The following is a 21,165-nucleotide window of genomic DNA, read 5'->3' as shown; positions in this document are numbered from 1 at the left end:
AAAAATTAAAGGTTGTTTGTAGGGTGTGGGGGGATATATTGGCAGAAATGGAACATTATTCGTTTTTATTAGTGTATTATCATGTTTTCTTTTCCTTAGAATAAGCCATTCGTGTTTTCGCATTGGTCACTGTTGTTCTCCTACATCAGTGACACTGAACTTATGGCCTGCGCGCCAAATCTTGCTGCCTATAGGGTGCAGGGTGGCCCCCCAACAATGAAAATAAAATGACTCATACTGGGAATTATTTTTGTACTTTTAGTATACATAAGTGCATAAAACAGCACCAAACTAGAGGTTGTTTGTCAAAGAAAGCGCAAGTGGACGATCCCCTGCATCCCCCAGCAGAGGTCCTGGCTAAACCTCCGATATCCTAAAATCTCAAAATGTCATTAAATCCTAGAAATTTGCTAAAATCTTTAAAATTTCCTAAAAGCCTAGAAATATGCTACAATCCTAAAAACATGGTAGAATTTTTGACAGTTCCGAAAATCATATAAACTTCTAGGTTTCTAGAAACATCTTAAAATCCTAGACAAGTCCTAAAATGACATGTCCTTAAATTGTAGAAACGTCCTAAAACCCCATGCCCCATGTTGTATCCTCGCCACAGCAGCTGTGGTTTCGATTCCGGCCTTGGCCCTTTACTGCATGCCCCCCCCACTCAAACTGTCCTGTCCATTAAAGGCAATAAAAGACCCCAAAAGAATCTTTAAAAAAATTGCTAAAATCTTAGAAACATCCTGAAGTCCTAAAAACATCTGAAAATACTTGAAACATTGTAGAATTCCAGAAACATCCTAAAATTGTTGAAACGTCCTACAATCCTACAAATGTCCTTACATCTTAGAAACATCCTACAATTCAACACATGCTTTAAAATCCTAGAAACACCCAAAAATCTTAGAAATGTCCTAAAATCTTAAATCCTCCAAAATCTTGAAACGATCTAAAATCCTAGAAACATATAGCCTATGGAGCTGCTGGGACTGGTCCCTGGCCTCCTGCCACCACTAGATGTCACTAAACCCCACACACCAGACCTTTAATTGTTTGACAATATGGGAGACACACTAATTTACTTCCCCGCTGAGCGTTATGTGACAAAATTGAAACCACTCTCATTTGTATCCATCAATTTTCATTTTCATTTTCATGAAAATCTGACCAGTCAGACAGTTTGTGCAGCCCATATTTATTTGCCATAAACTGCCAATTGGCTGTAGCAGCTGTAAGGGTGTTAGCCATGAGCTAGTTAGCAGCAGCAGTGTCTGTGGGAGTGTGGCTGCGGAAACATTTTCAGCTTGAGTCAGGGTTGTCCTGACTATCTTGGCAGGGGCCAGTGACTTCCTGGAGTCTCTGCTGGTTGTTTGGCAGCCTCACCAAGGCAGGAAGTTGCTGTACATGGTCAGCAAACAGTCTGGCACATAACTCCCTTTCAAACAACTGTCCACTACAACTTATTATCATTATCTTTAGAGGGTTAAAGGACATAATGCAAATATTATTTGCATGGTTTCGGGGGGTTAATCTACCTTGAAATGTATTCTGATACAATTATTAAATCGGCCTACCTGTTAAAAAGTGTGGTCAGTGACCTATCACAACAATAAAATAACACTTCTTGATTACTTTCTGATTACCTCAATGTAGACAAGACCAAACTCCATTAATTAAATCCATTTAAACTTGCGTATTTTGTGAGATGATAGAATGGTGTAACTTTGCAAAGAAAATGGGAAAACCAAAAACTTTAGCATTGCACATGTCCTTTAGTGTCTTTTTTTAAAGAAAAACTTTGTCTGCTTTTCATTTAACAAATTCTTGTGCAGACAGGTGATTGTCATAGAACACCTGAGAATGTGTCAGGCGGGATCAGCATGTGTGCAGCTAGGGTCTCTGGCTGAACCTCCACTCTGCTGCTCCACCTTTAATTTGATTACCTAAATATATTTTATTTTTGTTGTGGCCTTTTGTAATGGCTCATAACAAATGGAGGCTTGTCAACCTGAGTTAGTTTGATAAGGTTTGCTTAGTGCCACAGTTGCAGGAGCACAGTGTTGATTGTGTAGCAGCTGATGAGTTAATATGGTCCAGCTGTGTGCTGACTTTTGGGCTCCGTGCTTTGTCACCAGAGCTGTTCTGGTCTTTGTTTTTGCTCTATTTTCTGGATTTAGGAAATGCACCATGACTTGCTCTCTGTGAACATTTCCGTGACCACCTGTTGGATTGTGATGTGCTGTTCATAAGGTAAGTGTTACTGTCTGGATATACTTTTTGTAGAAGTTTTTCCCTGTTAGGCTGTGGGGCAATTCCCCTTTGGGTTGTGTCGTGTTTGATTTTGTCATGCTATGAGGAGAGGTTTTTGTTAGATGTTTTTAGACAACTATCTAGGACAGAGACACTCAACCTTATGGTCCGTGGGTCAAATCTGACCCCTGATAGGGTGCCTGATGGTTCCCCAACCATTTTGTAATTCCCCCTAAAAATAAAGTGATTCACATTGGGAATTTTTTTGGTGTTGCAATTTTAATATACATAAGGTGCTAGAGTGCATAAAACAGCATCAAAATAGAGCTTGCCGGTTGAGGACACCCCCCACAACAGAGGTCAGAGGTAAGGCCCTAATGTCTTAAAATCCTACAAATGTTAGAAAATCTTTGAAACATGCATGGGGCTGCTGTGGCTGGCCCCTGCCCCCCTGAAATTTTGCAAACATGGCTCCCAAGCACAGCAAGCTGAGTATCCCTGATCTAGGGAGCACTTCCGTGTGATATTGTGGGGTTGCCTGCTTGCAGGTCGCTTCACAAACCTGCCGGTTTCATGCTTAATACACCCACAGCAGAACTACATTAAGACTAGGACTGAGTTTTTTGGTAGCTTTGGTTAAGCATTTGCGGGAATTTTCTCTGGCTGTTATCGTTTACCCTGATTGTTCTCTGGCAGGAAACACATCACTGTCTGGATTGGTGTTTGTGTATCACCTTTTTATTGTAGCCTTTTGAGCTTTTCATAACAGTGGTTTTAACAGTTCTGTTTAAAAAAATAAAAGAGGTACAGCAGTTTTTGAAACTTTGGACAGGGACAGGCTAACTATTTCCCACCAGCAACTTCTACTTCATGCTAAGGTATGCTAACTGTCTTCTGGCTCCTGATTCATATACTGTACAAACATGAAAGTGGTACTCTCTACTAACTAATGCCAGATACCAGGGATACTAAACATGCTTTGCTTGGGGGGCACTTTTGTAAAATGACAGGAGGCCAGGGGCCAGTCACAGCAGCCCCATACATGTTCCTAAGATTTAGGACATTTTTGTAATTTAGAACATTTCTTGGATTTACGACATTTCTAGAATTTTAGAAAGTTTTTAGAATTTCAGGACATTTCTAAGATTATAGAATGTTTCTGGACCCACCCTACTGAGGGCCAGATTTGGCCTGTGGGCCATAAGTTGAGTAACACTGCAGTAACACTGCATTAGATACTCCCACCTTGGCCTTTTACTATAGCTAACATATGTTAAGACAAACATGTAAAGGGCAGATAAGATGTCAGAGCTAACACTCAAATGAACATAAAGGAAATCCTGTTCACCGTGAGCTCACAGCGCACAGGCAGACAGTGACATAGAGGGGAGTTTCTAGCTCTCACTCAACAGCACAGTCTCAAGGGTAAACAGACTTTTCAGCGGTCAAAGAGGGCATAGAGTGGTTATGTCATGCACACAAACAGCTTCACTGCTGTGTGCTCACAGTTATTGTTTAGCTGAGACAAGCACTGCGGTAAAACTGCCTCAGCATCGAGTAAACATTTAAGCAAACTAATCCATAGCTTTAGCCTCCACCAAGATTAATCTACAGTGACTGCGATCGATGCCAATTTTAATTCACATATCTCATAAATTGTGCACATAATGTGGCCTGCCTCTGGTAATGTATTGGAGCAGTTGGATGGTGAAATGGTGATATTAATTTTGAGATATTCAGAGAACAGCAGTGAGCGCAGGGTGAGAGAGAGGCAGAGATCAAGGGGACTTTAAAGACTTGGAGTTTAGAAGTGTGTGTGTGTGTATGTGTGTGTGTGTGCTCAGCGGGTGTGTCTGCGCACCCTTGTCTTTATTTTTGACATCAACATCATATCAGACAGACACCAGCACTCCCTGCCATCCAAGGCTAGACCCAAGAACAGTGTTTGCATCATTAGGCTCCATCAGCCGCCTCTGACAATCTACTGAGTCATCATCTGCCTCTGCTGTTTACCCCATTCATTATGAAGCAAATATCACCATTTTACTTGACAAAACACCATTAGCTGGTGTGTGTACGGGGGACTGAGTGTGAACACCTGCAGTTGAACACTCTCCAGAGCCATGGTCTAATTTATGTATTCGGTTCCACAGGATGGTTGAAAGTGTGTGTGTCCTTGTGTGTGTGTGTGTGTGTGTGTGTGTGTGTGTGTGTGTGTGTGTGTGTGTGTGTGGGGGGTTTGTGTTGGGGATGTGATATTGATGCTCGGCGGCTGCTGATCCAGCCTCATAAAGCAGTCTTGAGTTTGAAGGCCTGGGCCACATCCATCGCAATCTAACCTTGTCACGCCCCATATGCTGGAGGCCAACTTTGGCCACCTACACACCCTTCATTAGCATTCCCAGAGGAAAACACTCAAGTGATCTGATCTTTCAGGCTGATACTGGTCTTTGATTAGGATCAGATCCAGACCAGCGTCAAGTGTCATCTGCCTCCTGTTTGATGTTGTTGTTCTTGCAGCCTTGAAGCAGTGTGATGGAAAGGGATTGATCTGGATATTCTGATGTTTGATTTAATTATATACAATTATGTATATTTTCGTGGTCAATTACTCATCCATTAAATTTGACACAGTTTTCCCCAGAGGTGTTTGGGTCCTGGGCAAATCAGGCCCCGGCCTTCTTTGACCATACTGATGTCATTAAGGGCTAATTTGTAAATAAGCAGAGCTAAGTGACAAATGCAACCCTGTTAAGTCGAGGGGCCCTGTGTGAAAACAGTTTAAAACCTTTATTATTGCAGTTGATATTTCATTTCTTAACCCTTTGAAATCTGGAGCGACATCACTTTCCTTTTTATGCTTTCAAGCGCCTTTATTGAAAACTTTCGAACGCAAATTGGTGCGATTTCTTTCAGAGACATGCAAAATAAAAAGGTATTGCGCAACTTGGTAAGAAATGTTCTACAAATTTCAAGAAATTAGCAGATTTAGAATTTAAAAAAATAGGGAAAATGTCTTGAGTAAAAAAATAAACTAGGGGAAAAGATATTTATAATTATCTTAATTACATATTTAGAATTATGTTTCAGAATTATTACCTTTTCCGAGTCTTATTTGCGGCACGGTGGCATTGTGGTTAGCACTGTTGCCTCACAGCAAGAGGGTCCCTGGGTCGAAACCCGGTTGGAACGGGGTTCAGTCAGGGATGGGGGCCCTTCTGTGCGGAGTTTGCATGTTCTCCCCGTGTCTGCGTGGGTTCTCTCCGGGGTCTCCGGCTTCCTCCCACAGTCCAAAGACATGCAGCTCAGGTTGATTGGTGACTCTAAATTGCCCTTAGGTGTGACTGTGAGCGTGAAAGGTTCTAAATGTGTCAGCCATGCGATGGTCTGGCGACCTGTCCAGGATGTACCCCGCCTTCTGCCCGATGACAGCTGGGATAGACTCCAGCACCCCCGCAACCCTTACAAGGACAAGCGGTTACGGATGGATGAATGAATGAATGAAGTCTTATTTGCCTTAGTTTTTTTTGGTCTTTTTTTAACAATGTCAAACAACTAAAAAAAGTGTTTTTTTCAGGTAATTGTTTTGTATTCCCTTTCTAATTTCTTGCAAATTTATGGTGATTCCTTAACGATGTTTTATTTAAAAAAACCCCATTGAAATAAGCATTCAGATCCTAAATTCAGTTGTTGAAGCACATTTGGCAGCGATTCCAGCCTTAAGTTTTCTATAACGTGACACGTTTTGCACACCTGGATTTCCTCGAAAGTTTAGTCCTGTTGGGGTAGAGAGACATGTATAAAGAGACCTGGGTAAGGCGTTGGAGGTGGGTCCTCATTCATTCCTGAAAGTTGCTGAGTTGTGCATGAAGCCAAAAATGTAAAACTGCAGTGTAAAGAATTACCCAGATGATCAGCCCTGCTTCTCAAAGTGGTTAAAAAGAGAAGAGGTCACGGCGTCACATTGCACTGTATCATTCACAACACATGCGCGGTAAAATCTTGTCTGCACTTTGCGAGAGGCTCAATAGCTGGCGCACTATCACAGAGCATGGGGATGATTGATTTGTTTCACTATGTGGGTGTCCTTTAACCTTAAAACTGCAAAAACTGAAATTGAGAATATACATTATGCCTAATGGAAACACGCCAACTTCGAAAAAAAGTCTTTTTTTAATGCTCGCATCAGGTGGTATTTCAGGCAATTTGAAAAAAACATGTTTTGCAAAACTGCAATGGAAACACTTTGTTTTTATAGGTCACATGATGCTGTGGCTATGTGCTTGTCTGTAGGAACTGGCTCCCTCGGGCATGATGCAGTAGGTTTTAAATCCACAATTCTTCTGTGAAATCGTGGCCTATCAACTCCCAGAAATCCCTTAAACTCCCACGTATAAGGGGCTTGCCTTTCCATTACATGGCTACGTTGCCTTCTGTTAGAAATAATGATGCGGTGGCTGCAAAAGAAGTAAACCTGCTAATGTTTTGAACATCCATCGCCATGCTTCTTGGAATGTTATTGCCAGAGGAGAAGTTGCTTAATATCACTCAATGGAAACTCAGTCATCTCGCAATTGTGTTTTATCAACATTTCAAAAATATTGCTTAAGTTTTGCACAAATCTATAATGTAACCTGCTTACGTCACTCCTATACTGTGTTTTGTCCTGTTGGGAGGTGAACCATTGAACCATAGTCTGAGTTCCTGAGCACTCTGGAGCAGGTTTCATTAAGGATCTCTTCAGGTTTCCTTCAACCCTGACCAGAGCCCAAGTCCCTGCTGCTAAAGAATAACCCCAAACTCCAAATGAGCTTTCATGTCTTTCACAAAGGAGAGGCTTCTGTCTGATCTGAGCTTTGCAAGCATGGCTTGGTTTTTTCCCTGATGTTCTTTGTCAGACCTTATACTAGCATGCGGGTACCTTTTAATCATGTTCAATTGACTGAATTTACCGCAGGTGGACACTAATCAGGGTGTACAAACATCTCAAACACTATCAAGAGAAACTGAGGGCACCTGTGCTAAAATTCAACTGTCATAGCAGAGTGTCTGAATTCATATGGGATTTTAATATTTTTAATTTGTAAAAGAAATCTAAAAATGTCACTGAAGTTATTCAGTGTAAGTGATGAGATCAACAAAGCACAAGGCTACAACATAACAAAATGTAAAAGAAGTGAAGAGGTTTGAATACTGTCTGAATGGTCTGTATTTACTGAGTACTTGAGTAGAGTTTTGAGGTACTTATACTTGAGTTTTTCCATTTTATACTACGTTACACATCTACTCAGCTTCATTTCATAGGCAACTAGAGTGCTTTTTCTTGTACTATATTTATCTGACAGCTACTTGTTTATTAAGATTACACAAACCAAATATTTGTGATGGCCATCAGTCCAAAATGCAACCCAAAACATTTTGGGAGAACAACAGTTAAGAAAACAGATAAAAAAAGTGTTTTTCAGTTTTTCATCGTATTACATGATCTTCATTAGCAGACGAAGTTTTCCCAATTTTAATTGATTAAAATTTATTCAAATTTTAATATTTCCAAGGTTGTCTTAAAGCTGATGAAGATCATGTGATATGGTCAAAGTTTCAGAAGAGCTAATACGTGAACCTTGAGGTAAGATTATTTATTCAGCTGCTGTTTTGTCTCATTTTTAAGCCTTTATGGTTCATCTTATCATTTTAGCACTAACATAAATACATTTTTTTTATGTACCTTTTCATATTTTTACATGCCGGTTCAGGTGTTTTCTATCATGACAAAAACAAATGGCATTTCTTTAACTGGTGGTAAACATTAAGGCACATCAATGATGCATTGAAAATATTTTATTTCTTTCCTGTGTTAATACATAATTAGACATTTATATTTTCATAGAAATAGCATATATACCATGGGTGTGAACGATAGCAGAGTCATGCTAGCCCTCATGAACAGGTTTTATCCCATGAACATCGAAATGGTTCAAACACAGACATCATGATTGTACATAAAACACTGACTCCATTATTCTGCTGTAAATCCATGCTTCTTGGTTATTTGCTTCGACATCAAGTACAAATATATGCCATAGGTAAACTGCCCTATTCTTTACTATGTGCAGGACCTTAGGGGGATTATTCAAGGTCCTCAACAGTCACTCAACCACTCATCTACAGTGCAGGCAAACCAGGGTGGATGGAAGGACATGTTGGTAGTCTTCAGTTGGCACATGACGATAAGGTAAGCAGGAGTTCGTTTTAAGGCTGGGGTTAATGGGAAGCTCATAGTGTTATAGTGGGACAAAATGCATTGCTGGATTAATAAGATAACATTTCTTAAGTCTTACAGTTTTATAAATACTGAATAAGGGCCTAAAACATCCATACAAGTGAAATGAATTCTTAATTTAACACCAGAACCATGTTATGTGAGGTCACAGTGAACTTTAACCACCAAAATCTAATCATTTCATCACTGAGTCCAAGTGGATGTTTGTGCCCAATTTGAAGAAATTCCCTCAAGGTGTCACGTTCACAAGATTGACATGGACACAAGATCGCAGTAACCTTGACCTTTGACCAAAAAACTCTAATAACTTCATCCTTGAATCCAAGTGGATGTTTGTGCAAAATTTAAGAAAATTTCCTCAACGCTTTTTTAAGGGAATCACATTTTAAAGAATGAGAAGGACGAGGTCACAGTGACCTTTGACCACCAAAGTCTATTCACTTCATGTTGTTTCCAAGTGAACATTTCTGCCAAATGTAAAGATTTCTAAATTTGAACAATCTTAAGATATTGCCACCATGGAGGCATAAAAATCCAGGGATGTTAATTCACTAAAACCTATAAATGATGGTAAAATTGCCTGCAGCAAGTATGATTTTTTCTCAGAACCTGCATGGGTAAAACTTAAATCAGTGATTGATATATATTATTTGGCCACTGTGATTAATTTAAGGTCTTGTAGGTGCATTTTTTCCATACGATTTCCAAATATGTCATTTTTACTTTCATATTTGCTTCAATGATAAACCCTAACATTGACATTTGGCCTCACTTTTTGTCCATATTTTTCCACAACTCACTAACACCTCTTTTAAAACTCATATGTCTCATCATACTGGACTGAACTTTGACACTCCAAATCCCACTGGGTGTAATGATCTTCTCTCTGTGTGTGTCTGTCACTTCCACTGTTATTCCCTCTGATTCACTGACTCATCTTCCCTTCTCTCTGTCTCTCTCTCTGTCTGTCTTCAGGTCTCTCTCCCAATCTCAGGCTCCATATTCGCACATGCCTCATTGGATGTTCACCTTGAGCAGCTGTCGAGTTGCCTCCCGCAGCCTTTAGATAGACAGAGACAGAGCTGTCTGGGCCAGGACTGCCTTCTGCTGCTTCATCCAATGTGTCAGTTTGGACTGCAGCCAGCCGGAGAATGGACTTGGTGCATGAGTGAGTGTTTAAGTGTGTGTGTGTATGTGTGCTTGGATTAGACGATACAGCAAAATTACCACTTCAGGTTCAATAGTATTACAGTTATTAAGCACGTTTTTATCACCCGCTTTATCGGATTAGTGTTCAATGATCCAGACAGATTTTTCTATTGTATATTTATGTTTCTTGTCTATGCACCAAAACACCAATGCAATGTAGTGACAAATTTAGGAAATGTAAATGTTATGGTGGTTACATCTATTACTTATTCAGTCTCGCTTTCAAACTCGGTGCAGATGAATTTGGAACAATGTTTGAATGCTGCTTGTGTGGAGATGGGCTGTATGCTGTGGAGGTGCATTGTTCTCTCCCTACTTTGATTTGCAACAACTTGTACATCTGCAACAATCTCATCAAAACTTGCTGGCATTTCTCAGCTAAGTAGCTACCTAGCTATGTAAAATGATGCCCCATTTTTAATTGTACTAAGAAGTTCTAAGTTGTCAGCTCCAAATCCAACCAAAGGGGTTGCAACAACAAAATCAAATCAGAGATGTGTACAGTGATTCAGAGATCAGCAACCATGCTAGCTAGCCCAAACAACAGAGGTCAAGGGAAACTGCAAGACTCATTCACATCTGACTCCATTATCAAACAAGGACACTTCCCACATTTGTGTACAATGAAACCAGTGACTTCTTTATGTATTCTACACAGTTCATGTTGACTTGTTTCACAATCAAAGTTGAAGTTTGCCACTACTGTTGGAGCAGCTGATAACTGTGCAGGTTCTTCCTATGTTGTTAAAAGTAACCTCACATAGAGTATGAAGGTAAAAGTAAAAAATAATACATTTCTCTGGACAGCTGGCATTCAAACATTTGTTTATTGTAGGGAGATGCCACTGCAGTAATGATGACCTGTTTACCTCAAGGACTTTCCCAGATTCATTTATACTCAATCAAACTAGTTCATACTATGTATTGTCTGATGTCATCAAAAATTGTTTAGAGATGTTCCTCATGGCTACAGCTGAAGGCTGAGTCTCTCTTGGAAGACGTTTAAAGTGTTGCACTTGGTTATTGATATGAGAAGTGACAGAAATAGCTGTGTCAAGAATGAAAAAGAGAGAGCTAAAGAGAGAAGGTCAAACCCAGGCTCGTTTATCACCTCCATGCACAGCTGGCCAATCACAGCTGGCCACTCACAGCATGACATGGATGCAGAGATGGTTTCGGAAAGTTACAGAAACAGTTACATGCACCCCCCCCCCCCAAATTCTGATGCAAGAAAGATGTGTGGGGAGCTTCTCAAAACTACTGATTGTCCAACAAGCTGTTCTGACTGAAAAGAGAAACAAAATACTTTAACATAATCAAGGTAAAGAACAAAGAGGAGAATTTATGTCTAGTAGGCCCTAGGCTTTTACTTGAGGAAAGTGCAACATCTGCACAATGAGAATCTGGTCCTCATTCTGTCTTCATGATAGAAAGAGACAAAACACATGACAGCGAGGAGAAAACAGATTTGCTGACTGGAGTCTTTCCAGCTTTCACCTAGTCCATCTGTGCAGATGAAACAACAACCACCACTCTGACTCCAGCTTCCAGTTCGCTCCCTCAGTCACTAAAGCTACACTCCCTTTGAAAATCCCTTGACATTCAAATCCCCCAGTGTCCACTTTATTACACATGCTTGTTCCTTAAATCTACAGCCCCACTTCTGCTATCACTCCAAGTATCAAATGCTGCAAAAAAGTCTCCTTCTCTATGTGTGTGCAGGTACTTTCTGTATTTATGTCAGATGGTCTCTCTATGGCCGGCTTCAGTTAAGAGACCGCCTCTGGAGTCTCTTATTCATCAACACAGTCATTTTTCTTAATCCCCTCTCCCTCTTGGTGAATTTGTTTTACACCTATTCTTATGGTTTGACAGATTGGTGGATAAATGAAGAAGGAAGAAGAAAGAAAACCTTCACACCAAACTGAAAAGCAGTGCTTCACTTCTAACCAGGTATGGTCACTCAATGTGCGTTGATGCGATTAGACAAGACCCAAAGTGAAATGGTTCTCTCGAGGACACCTGCATATCACAGTGTTTCTCACAGAATTATGTGTCCCCTCTTTAAATGTGGAGGTTTTTGTGGGTCCATTAACACAGAGCAGACTGGACTCTTGATTTCTTTTTTTCCTCAGTAGTAGTTTTAACTCTTGGCATGAATAATTGATCTGTCACCTGATCAAATTGATGGATGAAAGAAGCAGTTGCTGCGAGTGAATGCAAACTTTTAGATCCAGCAGAATGAGCGGTTTACTTTGACTGTCACTGCGCTTGATGTTTTACTGCTCCGTCTGTGCCCAGAGTACACTCTGTGCTCTGGTTACAATGAATAACTGAGCAGTATATATTCCAATGGCACTCCTCATAAACAGTCCAGCTACAAAAATAGAAAATATATTTGTGGCGGCAGATGTTTTGATCGTGGTGGGCCACCACAAATGGTCAGAAGTTAAATCACTGAGGGTCAGAAAAAAACTTTTTTTTTTCAAGTTGTGTTTGGTAACTCTTCAATTATTTTTTTTCTGTAATGCAATTTCATTCATAAGGTTTAATTTTTTATTTTAAACTATATTTAAATGTTTTTCAAAGCAAATCACAGTTAACAATTAAAAATTATGGCATATAATTATCCACTTAAAACTCTTTGTAATTTTTAAACCAATGTGTACTTGATTTCAGACAGAGGCAGCCAAAAGCAGGCTTCTAATTTTTATCATTTTGAGTCAGCAACTGTTGATTTTGCTGGCTAAAGTTATCACTGGCAGATCCTTTAAGTTGTGGCTAGCTAGCTAACTAAGCTAACATTAGATCCAGCTGACCTGTTTTAAAATATAAATATGCACAATAGCTCCATACATGATATTGTGTGAAAGCCACATGTAGCAGGCGAAAAGTCTGCTTCCTCATTATTTGAGGATTCATGTAGAAGGTAAATCAATAATAACACCCTCCAAACTCTTTGTATGCTGAATCCTTTGGGGTTGTAAATTAAAGCCAACGTGGAGTGCCATAAATTGCAGTTCCTATAATGGCCACTTGAGACTGTCTCCAAGGACAAGTCAATCCCTATAACTTTACAGCAGAAATAAACATGTTTACAGCCTGGCACAAAAGACGTTTTGGTCTTTATAGCTAATTTGAACATTCATGACAATTGTATCGGGGGGGAGGTTCTATAATTCACCTGTTTAAATTTATTAAGGTTTAAAGTTACGCATGAATAAAAGCGTGGCTGATGGAGTGACAAGTTGTCTGCAAGGCATCATCACAGTCAATGAGTCAGATCCTCCCCTTGCACCCCCACAGCTCCACCCTCTCATCCAAATCTGGTCACTTCTGGCTCCAAAAACCAAGATGCCGATGGCCAATATACCATACTAAGAGTCCTCAAACCAGTTGGTGATGTCATAGTTGGTTACATCCATTATGTTTATACAGTCTCTTGTCCAAAGGTAACGAATATGAATGCTTTTCTAACAAAACAGAATGTGGCGATGTACTGGGAGTAAACAAGTCGCCAATACTGCGATGGTGCCTCCCAACAATATGTGCATTTTTGAATGCCAGCTGTCTCAAGAAGTGCACAATTTTCTGCTTTTACTTTTACTTTCTATGTATGTTATACATACCAGTATGAGGAGATATCCACACAAACTGTCACTGTTCAGGGGTGGACTTTCCTATGTCCTTCTTATATCTGTCAGATCCTGCTCCTTTTTAAAAGCTCTTGTAAAACTTAAGACTTTAGGTATGTGCTTATTAATAATGTCAAAAAGAAGTGCTTCTTTTTCCTTACCTATCTCATCTCTACCTTTCCTGTCAGGTCTTTTTCACTTTCATCCTTCCTCTAGTGTATCTCACCTTATGTGTTTACCAGGTTAAGTGTCCATCCAGGCCGGCCTGAGATGAAAGGGTGATAAATGAGCAGAGGAGCGAGGGATAGGCAGTGGGCCGAAGGAGAAGAGCTGTGAGGAGAGAGAGAAAGGGAGGCTAACAGGAGTCTGAGAGTGGATATAATGAGAAACAGGGGAGAAGGAAGCTGGGGGAGGGTGAGGACAAGACTGTTGAAGGGGAGAAACCCAGGAAGGGTAGAGTGATATATGAGAAAGAGAGCATTGCGACAGAGGGATAGAGAGTGAGAGAAAAGTCATAAATAGGAGAATGAAGGCGGATGAGGGTGGCTGGAGATAGAGGAGTAAAGAGGGAGGCTGATAAAGGAGGGAGAGGGTGAAAAATAGACAGCGGGGTGAGGGTTTGATGTGCTGCTAGATCTGATGAATGAGATGAGAAAGTAATGGCTGTCTCTCTCAGCACAGGGCGGTATTTAAAAACGCAAGACAGTATATAAAATCTAGCATATGTATGTGAGTATGTGTGTGTGTACGTGGGGCTGATTAGCAGTCATCTCAACCAGTGAGGCATTCAGACATTCACTCATTATCTCTAATATGGCTGCAAGTCTGCTGAGTTCAGCTTTGCAGAGTTTTTCTGTCTGACTTTTTAGTGAACTCAGTGGGTGAGCGTCAGTATTCAGGGGTTAGGGTCCAACATATTTGCAATTATGTGGATAACACATTATAATTGAACAGGAAGCACCAAAGAAGATAATGAAGCTTTATCTGTAGCTGGATAATTCTGATGAAGTCCTTCGGTTTTCACATAAAACTCTGGATGACATTGTAACTAAACAAATGGGAAGGCTATGATTATGCAGTTTCTCCTCTAAAAATAGAAGTCTGAGTTTGCTTAGGAACAAGGGCTGCAAACACGTACTAATGATTCTTATCATTGATTAATCTGTCCATTTGTTTCTGCTTTTAAGGATTAGGCTGCTGTTATTCTATATATTTCAGTTTGCCCACAAATCTCATGAAAAGACCATAACCAAAAACTCATAAGTCTGTTTCTCAGTAATCTCTGACTTCCCTTGCCTGCCTGTGGCTCTTAGCCCTAATGGCCCTGACACACCAAGCTGCCGGTCAGCGGACTGTCATTGTCCAGCCATCAGTGAGCACCTGTCCCCTTAGTTTTTGCTGTGTTAGCTGCACTGTTGGCACTAGTCGGCCCTTGCTGGCGTTTTTTTTGGACGATTCAGCATGCTGAGTCAGTGTCAGACCCCTCTGTGAAAGAAATCTTACAGTTCAGCTCAATGCACAAGAAGAGAAACGGAAGTAAGAAAAGCATACAAATGGCTAAAGTCAAGAAAGCATAGGACAGAAACACACCTGTGAAAGACGGTATAACCATTTTTTTAAACCATTCATCTCCTCAGAAAAAAATGTTTGTAATTGGGTTATTGTTCACAAGCTCATGGTAAATAGAATTTGTTCTATCAACACCGGGTTGTGCTGTTGATGTGCTAATAGGCTAAGTAGCATCTTACTATCGTCCACAATGATCCAGTTTTTCTTTTTGAATGACGAATATAGTCTACTGCCATCTGCTGATATAGAGATATTTCCTCTCATGCAAACTGTACATGCTAGTTGACTGTTGGCTGCTGTTTTTGCGGTGTATTCGAGTGCAACTTTCTGGCTGGGACACAGGCAATGTAAGATTATTTTGGTGTATCTGGGCCTTAAGCCCATTTGTTCCTACTAAAGGAGTGAATCTTAAAAATGGCTCAGAAACATCTCATTTCATTTTTTAAATACAGCTCCATAATTTCCTCAAACAGCAGGGTACTGTATTTTACCAAATGTTACTTTAATGGGTGTTAAAGGTGGTGGTGCATTTGAGTAAAAGTAATGCACCAAAATTTGCATATATCTCATGTTATCATGAGCCAGTAATTTGTGTATTATTCACATATTTTGAAAACCTGCGACCAATGACATGACCAATGGGTTGTTGGGAGTAGAGAAGGACGTAGTCCACGGGGTAAGGTGGTAGATGGGTCAAAAGAACTGGAATCTCTGTCAGGACTGGAAGACTGGTGGTCGGAACTGTGCAAACTTTGGGTAAACTTTGACTCATTGTGCCGTTGTGTTTCTTTTCCAACTTAAGTTGCCTAAACCTAACCTGCGTAACTGTTTGCAAAGTACTTTGCCGTACTTAAATAATGCAATGTCATTCGTAGGGCCCTGATTTGTTAGCTATCACACGATCCGTTGTACCAGCATACGTTCTTGTTCAAGTTCTTGTAATAAAGGAACGTGTCACCGAGTAGTGTGACTCACATATGTGTTAATAATAGTTTCTACTCTACGATGGAGCTCCATTTCACAGATGAATATAATATATCAGGCTAGGTAGTGGGATCAATTCCTTGTTGATTCTGGTCTTTTCATTAAAGATTTCTTTGACAAGAAGTTGGGTATAGAATATCAAACTTAAATTGATTAAATTGATTTCCCCCAGGAGATGTAAAAACAAAGGTAAAATTCCACCAAAATTATGCAAACTCAATGTCAATGGAAACAAAAGATAAGAGTCACATCTTTTGGGATGTAGATTACATATTTATGCAAGTTCTAATTGTATTGCCAGTCTCTAAAAGTTTCAGTTAGTGCTGGCAGTTTGAGCGATCAAAACTGCAGTGCATCTTTGGTGAATTTACACCTGGACTTTATGCATTTTTTTAATATCCCATCTCAGCCTTGCATGGTAATGACAGTTTCAGAAGGGGTCTGAGAGGAAATGGTTTACATTTCAAAACAGCCACACAGCCGAGTGGATTATCTGTGCGCTTCTGCAGCCTAACATCCCTGTTGGTCTCCAGCCAAACCAGAGCGGAAACACTGCCAAACTTTGCCCAGTGTATACATTTCATTAAGAATGATGTCCTGCATGTCTCCATCTTTATTCCCTGCACATCCTGTTGCAGACTGCAGATAGCATATGGTGCTGAATATGCAGTGATGGGCAATAAACCTCAATTTGAACCGAAATCAGTCATTTTCAAGCCCTGCCAGTCCTTTTAGAAGTTGGACACTGGAGTTAACTTTTAAATTTCAAACCTGGTAGTTGTAATAAAACTTTGATTTGGAGTGAGATACCACTTTGATGCTAAATGCCTGGTCAGTCCTTGAACTATGTGTGAATCATGGCTGCATTAAGACATTTAACTCATATAAGAAAAATATGGTACGCTGAAAGAAGTGTCATATTTCATCCCCGAACTGACAAGGGCGTTAAGGTTGCAGCTCAGGGAGGAGAGAAAAACAGACGCATCATTTAACTGATGACACAGAGAGAGAAAGGCAGGAGACAAGACTCAACGTGCAATATTTCTGACCCAATAACAAAATGATATCGTAATCAAGACCGGGATTGTGAGGGCTCAAACAATCACAATAGGAGGAGCACCAAACGTCAATGTGCTTATTAGAGAGACACCGACACAGAGAGACGGGGAGAGAGATGATCTGCTACACAACTGGCTGTAATAAAGACACAAAGGAGGGAATGTGGATGGAGAGATAGAAAAAGAGACAGTCCTTGGTTTGAAACAAAGCTTAGCTTGTTTAGTTGTGTGCTGACTGATACCTGGACCTGAAGGACCAGCTATTCCTGCAAGTCCTCTCCGACCAGTGATACAGACCTGAATTTGGAGAAAAAAAATACTCAGACATTCATGTTTGATGATCTGCTCCTGGGTCTCAATGCCACTGATGAGGAGTAGCCAGAACGTATGAATCAAGCAGTTCTTGTCAAGAGGAAAAGACGTCCCCTTCCATGCTTTGACTGACGGCCATTTTATGTCTTGTGTCTATGCGTTGGCTATCGGCTCAAAGTCGGCTACAGTCCAGTTTTGGTCACAACAAAGATCAGTGTAACGTTGTCCTCTTCTGTTTCCTGTTTTGCTGTTTGCAGTCTTTGATTCTGCAAGGTCACGTTCGTGTCCATTATTTTTGAGGAGTTCCTCACTGTGAAGAGAAGACTTTCTGTAATGGTCTATCAGCTCTTCAGTACGATGGTGTCTGAGAATGGCTTTCTGTTGGTCTCAGGGTCTGGAAAACAAATTAGCTGAACTTGATTAGACACAAAGGACAGGACAAGCTCAGATATTGTAAGGACATGCAAACATATTGTCAAAATTTTGCACAATAACACAAAATCTCTCTTTCTGTGGTCTCACTTTCTCATTTCATTTCTATTTTTATCTTATTCCTAATCAGCCATTAGCTAACCTTACCCCCCATAGCTACTGTTGCTACACATGTTAAGCTTTCAATTTTAGCACCGCAGAAACTGCAGTGATGACAAAAGAAGTAGATTTACAACAACGGGTTTTTGGTGAAGACAAAAGCAGGCTCCAGTTTCCCAGACAAGAACCTGGAAATTGTTATTAGCAGATTGTACCAGCTGTGGCATGCCAGGTAATTAACTTAAAATCCCTGAGTTACTCTTTCTCTAGCTTAGTTATTGTCTCCAGCAAAAACATTTCAGCTTGATCAGCTTAAATGGGTAAGCTGGTTGACAAGCTTGTTTCACCAGCTCAAGGTATGTTTTTGCATCAGTTTTGATGGTTTAGCTGGTCATATCAGCTTGTGATGGTCACTGTAGCTGGTTTATCCATTGAAGTTACTGTAAAACTGAAACCAAATCAATGTCCCTGAGTATGAAGAAATAGCGGTAACATGAGGGGAAAGTATGAAAAGCAAAGGGCATAAATCAGTTTAATCTGCTGTCAACGAATACGCATAAAGATAAATGTGCTCAGCTTGAATGCTGGTCACGCTAGAATGTCTGCCCCACCCAGATAAACCATCAGAACTGGGTCAGGACCATCTAAGACCAACTTCGACCAGCTAAAACCAACTAAAACCAGCTACCAGCATCAGCTGGTTTTTAGCTGTTTTTTTCAGCAGGGTCTGAAGGGATTTAAATATACACTCCATGGCTGATTTAATGCTAGAATACTGATGCTAAGGCTTAATATTACCCGAAACTCTAACCATCTTGGCTCCAACGTCGTGGATGTATCAGTCCTGAACATAACATGTAACCCCACAAAATAATATAATTATATGGTCATTTGCATTAAGTAACATTAGGTTACTCCTGTGGGTATAAGATAAGGTGCTTTTGGACAAGAGAAACCTTTTCATAGTTTTAGAACCTAGTGCTAGGAACCCTCCTTTTTTATTGTGCCCACAACAACTAGAAATAGTGCTAATAATGAAAATTTGAATAAAACATGGACAAATGGACTGACAGTGAAGTCCAGGCTTTTCCGGGCCATGGTATATATGCCATGGCGGAAAAACAATGCAATTTTAAATGATCAAAGCAAAAGTGATGGTGTTATATCAACTGCCAGCCTGCTTAAAGTAAGTCATATCAGTGTTTCTATTGGCAGCATGAATGCAAACAGAAAAAAAGTATTTTTATCTATGCAGTTTTGGGGGGAGCTCCCCAGTATGTAGCTCCTCTCTTGGGAGTCCGCAGAACTGTTAAGTCTGAGAACGCCCATAGTTAGTCAGGCATGCTAACATTTGCAGGTTATGTTACAGCCGGTAAAAACTGTCTTTAATCCACTACTTCCTCTTGTGTATTGGTTTAGATTATGAATATTGCACAGTCCCATGTGACAATTCAGCTTGTTGAGGAATCCAGAGGTTGACAAAGATGCTGATCCTAGTTATGGTTGCTATGGTTACATTTTATGGGCCGAGTTTAGCAAATGATCAGTTAGGGAAAAAATTTAACAAACAAATGAAACTACTTTAAACCCATTAAAAGCACGGTGAGCTGTCAAAATATATGGGAACAGAAATAAAACCTGATGTAGAAGCATAATAACAACATGCAGCAGAGAAAAAATATCTATATACAGAAAAATAAGAAGTATTTATGAGATTTTACATATGATGGCAGTGAAGACAGAGTTCCTGTTCCTCACCTGTCCTGAGGTTCAAGGAGTTGGTTATTGCACAAGGCTATGCAGGGCTGGTCTCAGACATTACTGCGCAGTAGCCCCCCCTGTGGGTGCTCTGGAGTACTGCACTCAGAGGAGTTCTTGGCTTTGTCCTTGTTGTTGTTGGGCTCGTTGTCTTTGATGATGTCATACTGACGACAAAACAGGGCGATCACCCCTTGGAGACAAATTGACATAACAATTATTTATCAGAATGAGTATGGTCGTGAAAATCCCTTTTTTCTTTTGGTTTATTTGCTCTCCTGCATGCTGAGGTCAGCTAGCTTAGCATACAAACTGGAAACAAGATTTGAAGCCATTATACATTTTCCAAACCATAACTAAGTAGGGTTTTTTTTTTTACATAAACCTAACCACATGTTACCTACAGCGTTGTTGAGACATAAAGTTTCAATGTATCTGTTGCATAATCACAAATGTAACAAATCTGTGGTTTGCAGAAATGCACAACATCATTTATATTGACAATTGGGTTACTATCCTGTCTGCATGAAACACAGATTTTCAAATTCAATCTAAGATTTTAACATGGACAAGAAATACTAAAATTGCTGAGAATGTCAAGTTTGAACATCTACAGTTCAATGAAAATCAAACTCTGTCAGCTGATATGACCAAAAGCCCCAGAACATGCAAGTATGTGGGCATTTAGTTAATAGATTTTAGCTCCATTTTTAAAATTAGAAACACTGTAAGGAAGCAGATAATGCTACTACGCTGTAGGCTTGAGCAGTATCACAGTATTACGGTATACCAGAGTATGTACAAAACCTTGAGGGTCATACCTACAGGCGCCCCTTTTTCTATTAAATCCATTATATGCAGTGCATAGCACGCACCACCAGAGCAACCATCTCTGGTCTCTACTGGTGACGCAGGCAGTTGAGCTGAAAGACACCTAATGGTGGAGGGAGAAGTTAAAGGACCGGCGGCCAGCAGGCGGAGAGAGACCATGGGGAGTAACGGCATGTTTTTTTTCTTTTATACCTAACTTGGTGAATTAGTGATTTATTTTGACCAAACCAGAGCAGGTGATTGTAGGAACAGTGAATTTACAAACTAAATTAATGGCAAGAGTAACCAAGATGGTTTGGATGAGTGAGTTTTGTTTTGTTTCTGTTGAGTTTGAGTGTGTTTTATGATAAGTTAACAATGCAAATAAGCCTTATCAGTCTTCTGTGACTGAGAGAAAGCTGAATTCAAAAGGCGTGCAGTCATATTTTTCAGTTTACTAAGGGGAATAGGTGTGAGAACAATAGTTTTCTTAAAATGTTTTTATTTCTAATGATGACTGCCTAAGCCTAGTATGCTGCTGTTGGTTCTTCATACTCTTCGTTCTTCACCTCCATTTACAGCTGTGCCACAACTGCTGTATTTCCCTGTTTTTTTCCCTGTGTTCCCCTGTTTGTCTCACTCTCTCTGTTTTGTGTATGTGCTGGGGTGGGTGTGGTCTCCCTCCCTCATTCATCTGGCTCCGCTCATCACACTTACCTGTCAGCTATCAGCTCATCCACACACCCTATATTTACTCCCAACCATTGAC

At 40.2% G+C, this 21,165-nt stretch overlaps 1 protein-coding gene and 1 long non-coding RNA gene across 2 annotated transcripts in view; one reads left to right on the top strand and one right to left on the bottom strand.

Annotated features, from left to right (window-relative positions):
• The first annotated feature begins 2,185 nt into the window (after positions 1-2,185).
• On the top strand, positions 2,186-9,905 carry LOC121957850. The gene is made up of 3 exons (XR_006106795.1): positions 2,186-2,250; positions 8,364-8,482; positions 9,506-9,905. It is a non-coding gene; the product is annotated as an uncharacterized LOC121957850 (long non-coding RNA).
• Positions 9,906-19,639: 9,734 nt separating this feature from the next.
• fndc5b (fibronectin type III domain containing 5b) overlaps positions 19,640-21,165 on the bottom strand; it is a 29,988-nt gene continuing 28,462 nt past the window's right edge. The window contains exon 5 of the mRNA XM_042506637.1: positions 19,640-19,779. Coding sequence (XP_042362571.1) covers positions 19,640-19,779 — 140 coding nt within the window. The remainder of the gene's footprint in view (positions 19,780-21,165) is intronic.

This window comes from Plectropomus leopardus, chromosome 18, assembly GCF_008729295.1.
Source record: "Plectropomus leopardus isolate mb chromosome 18, YSFRI_Pleo_2.0, whole genome shotgun sequence".
Lineage (NCBI taxonomy): Eukaryota > Metazoa > Chordata > Actinopteri > Perciformes > Serranidae > Plectropomus > Plectropomus leopardus.
This window is presented reverse-complemented; position numbering and strand designations above follow the sequence as displayed.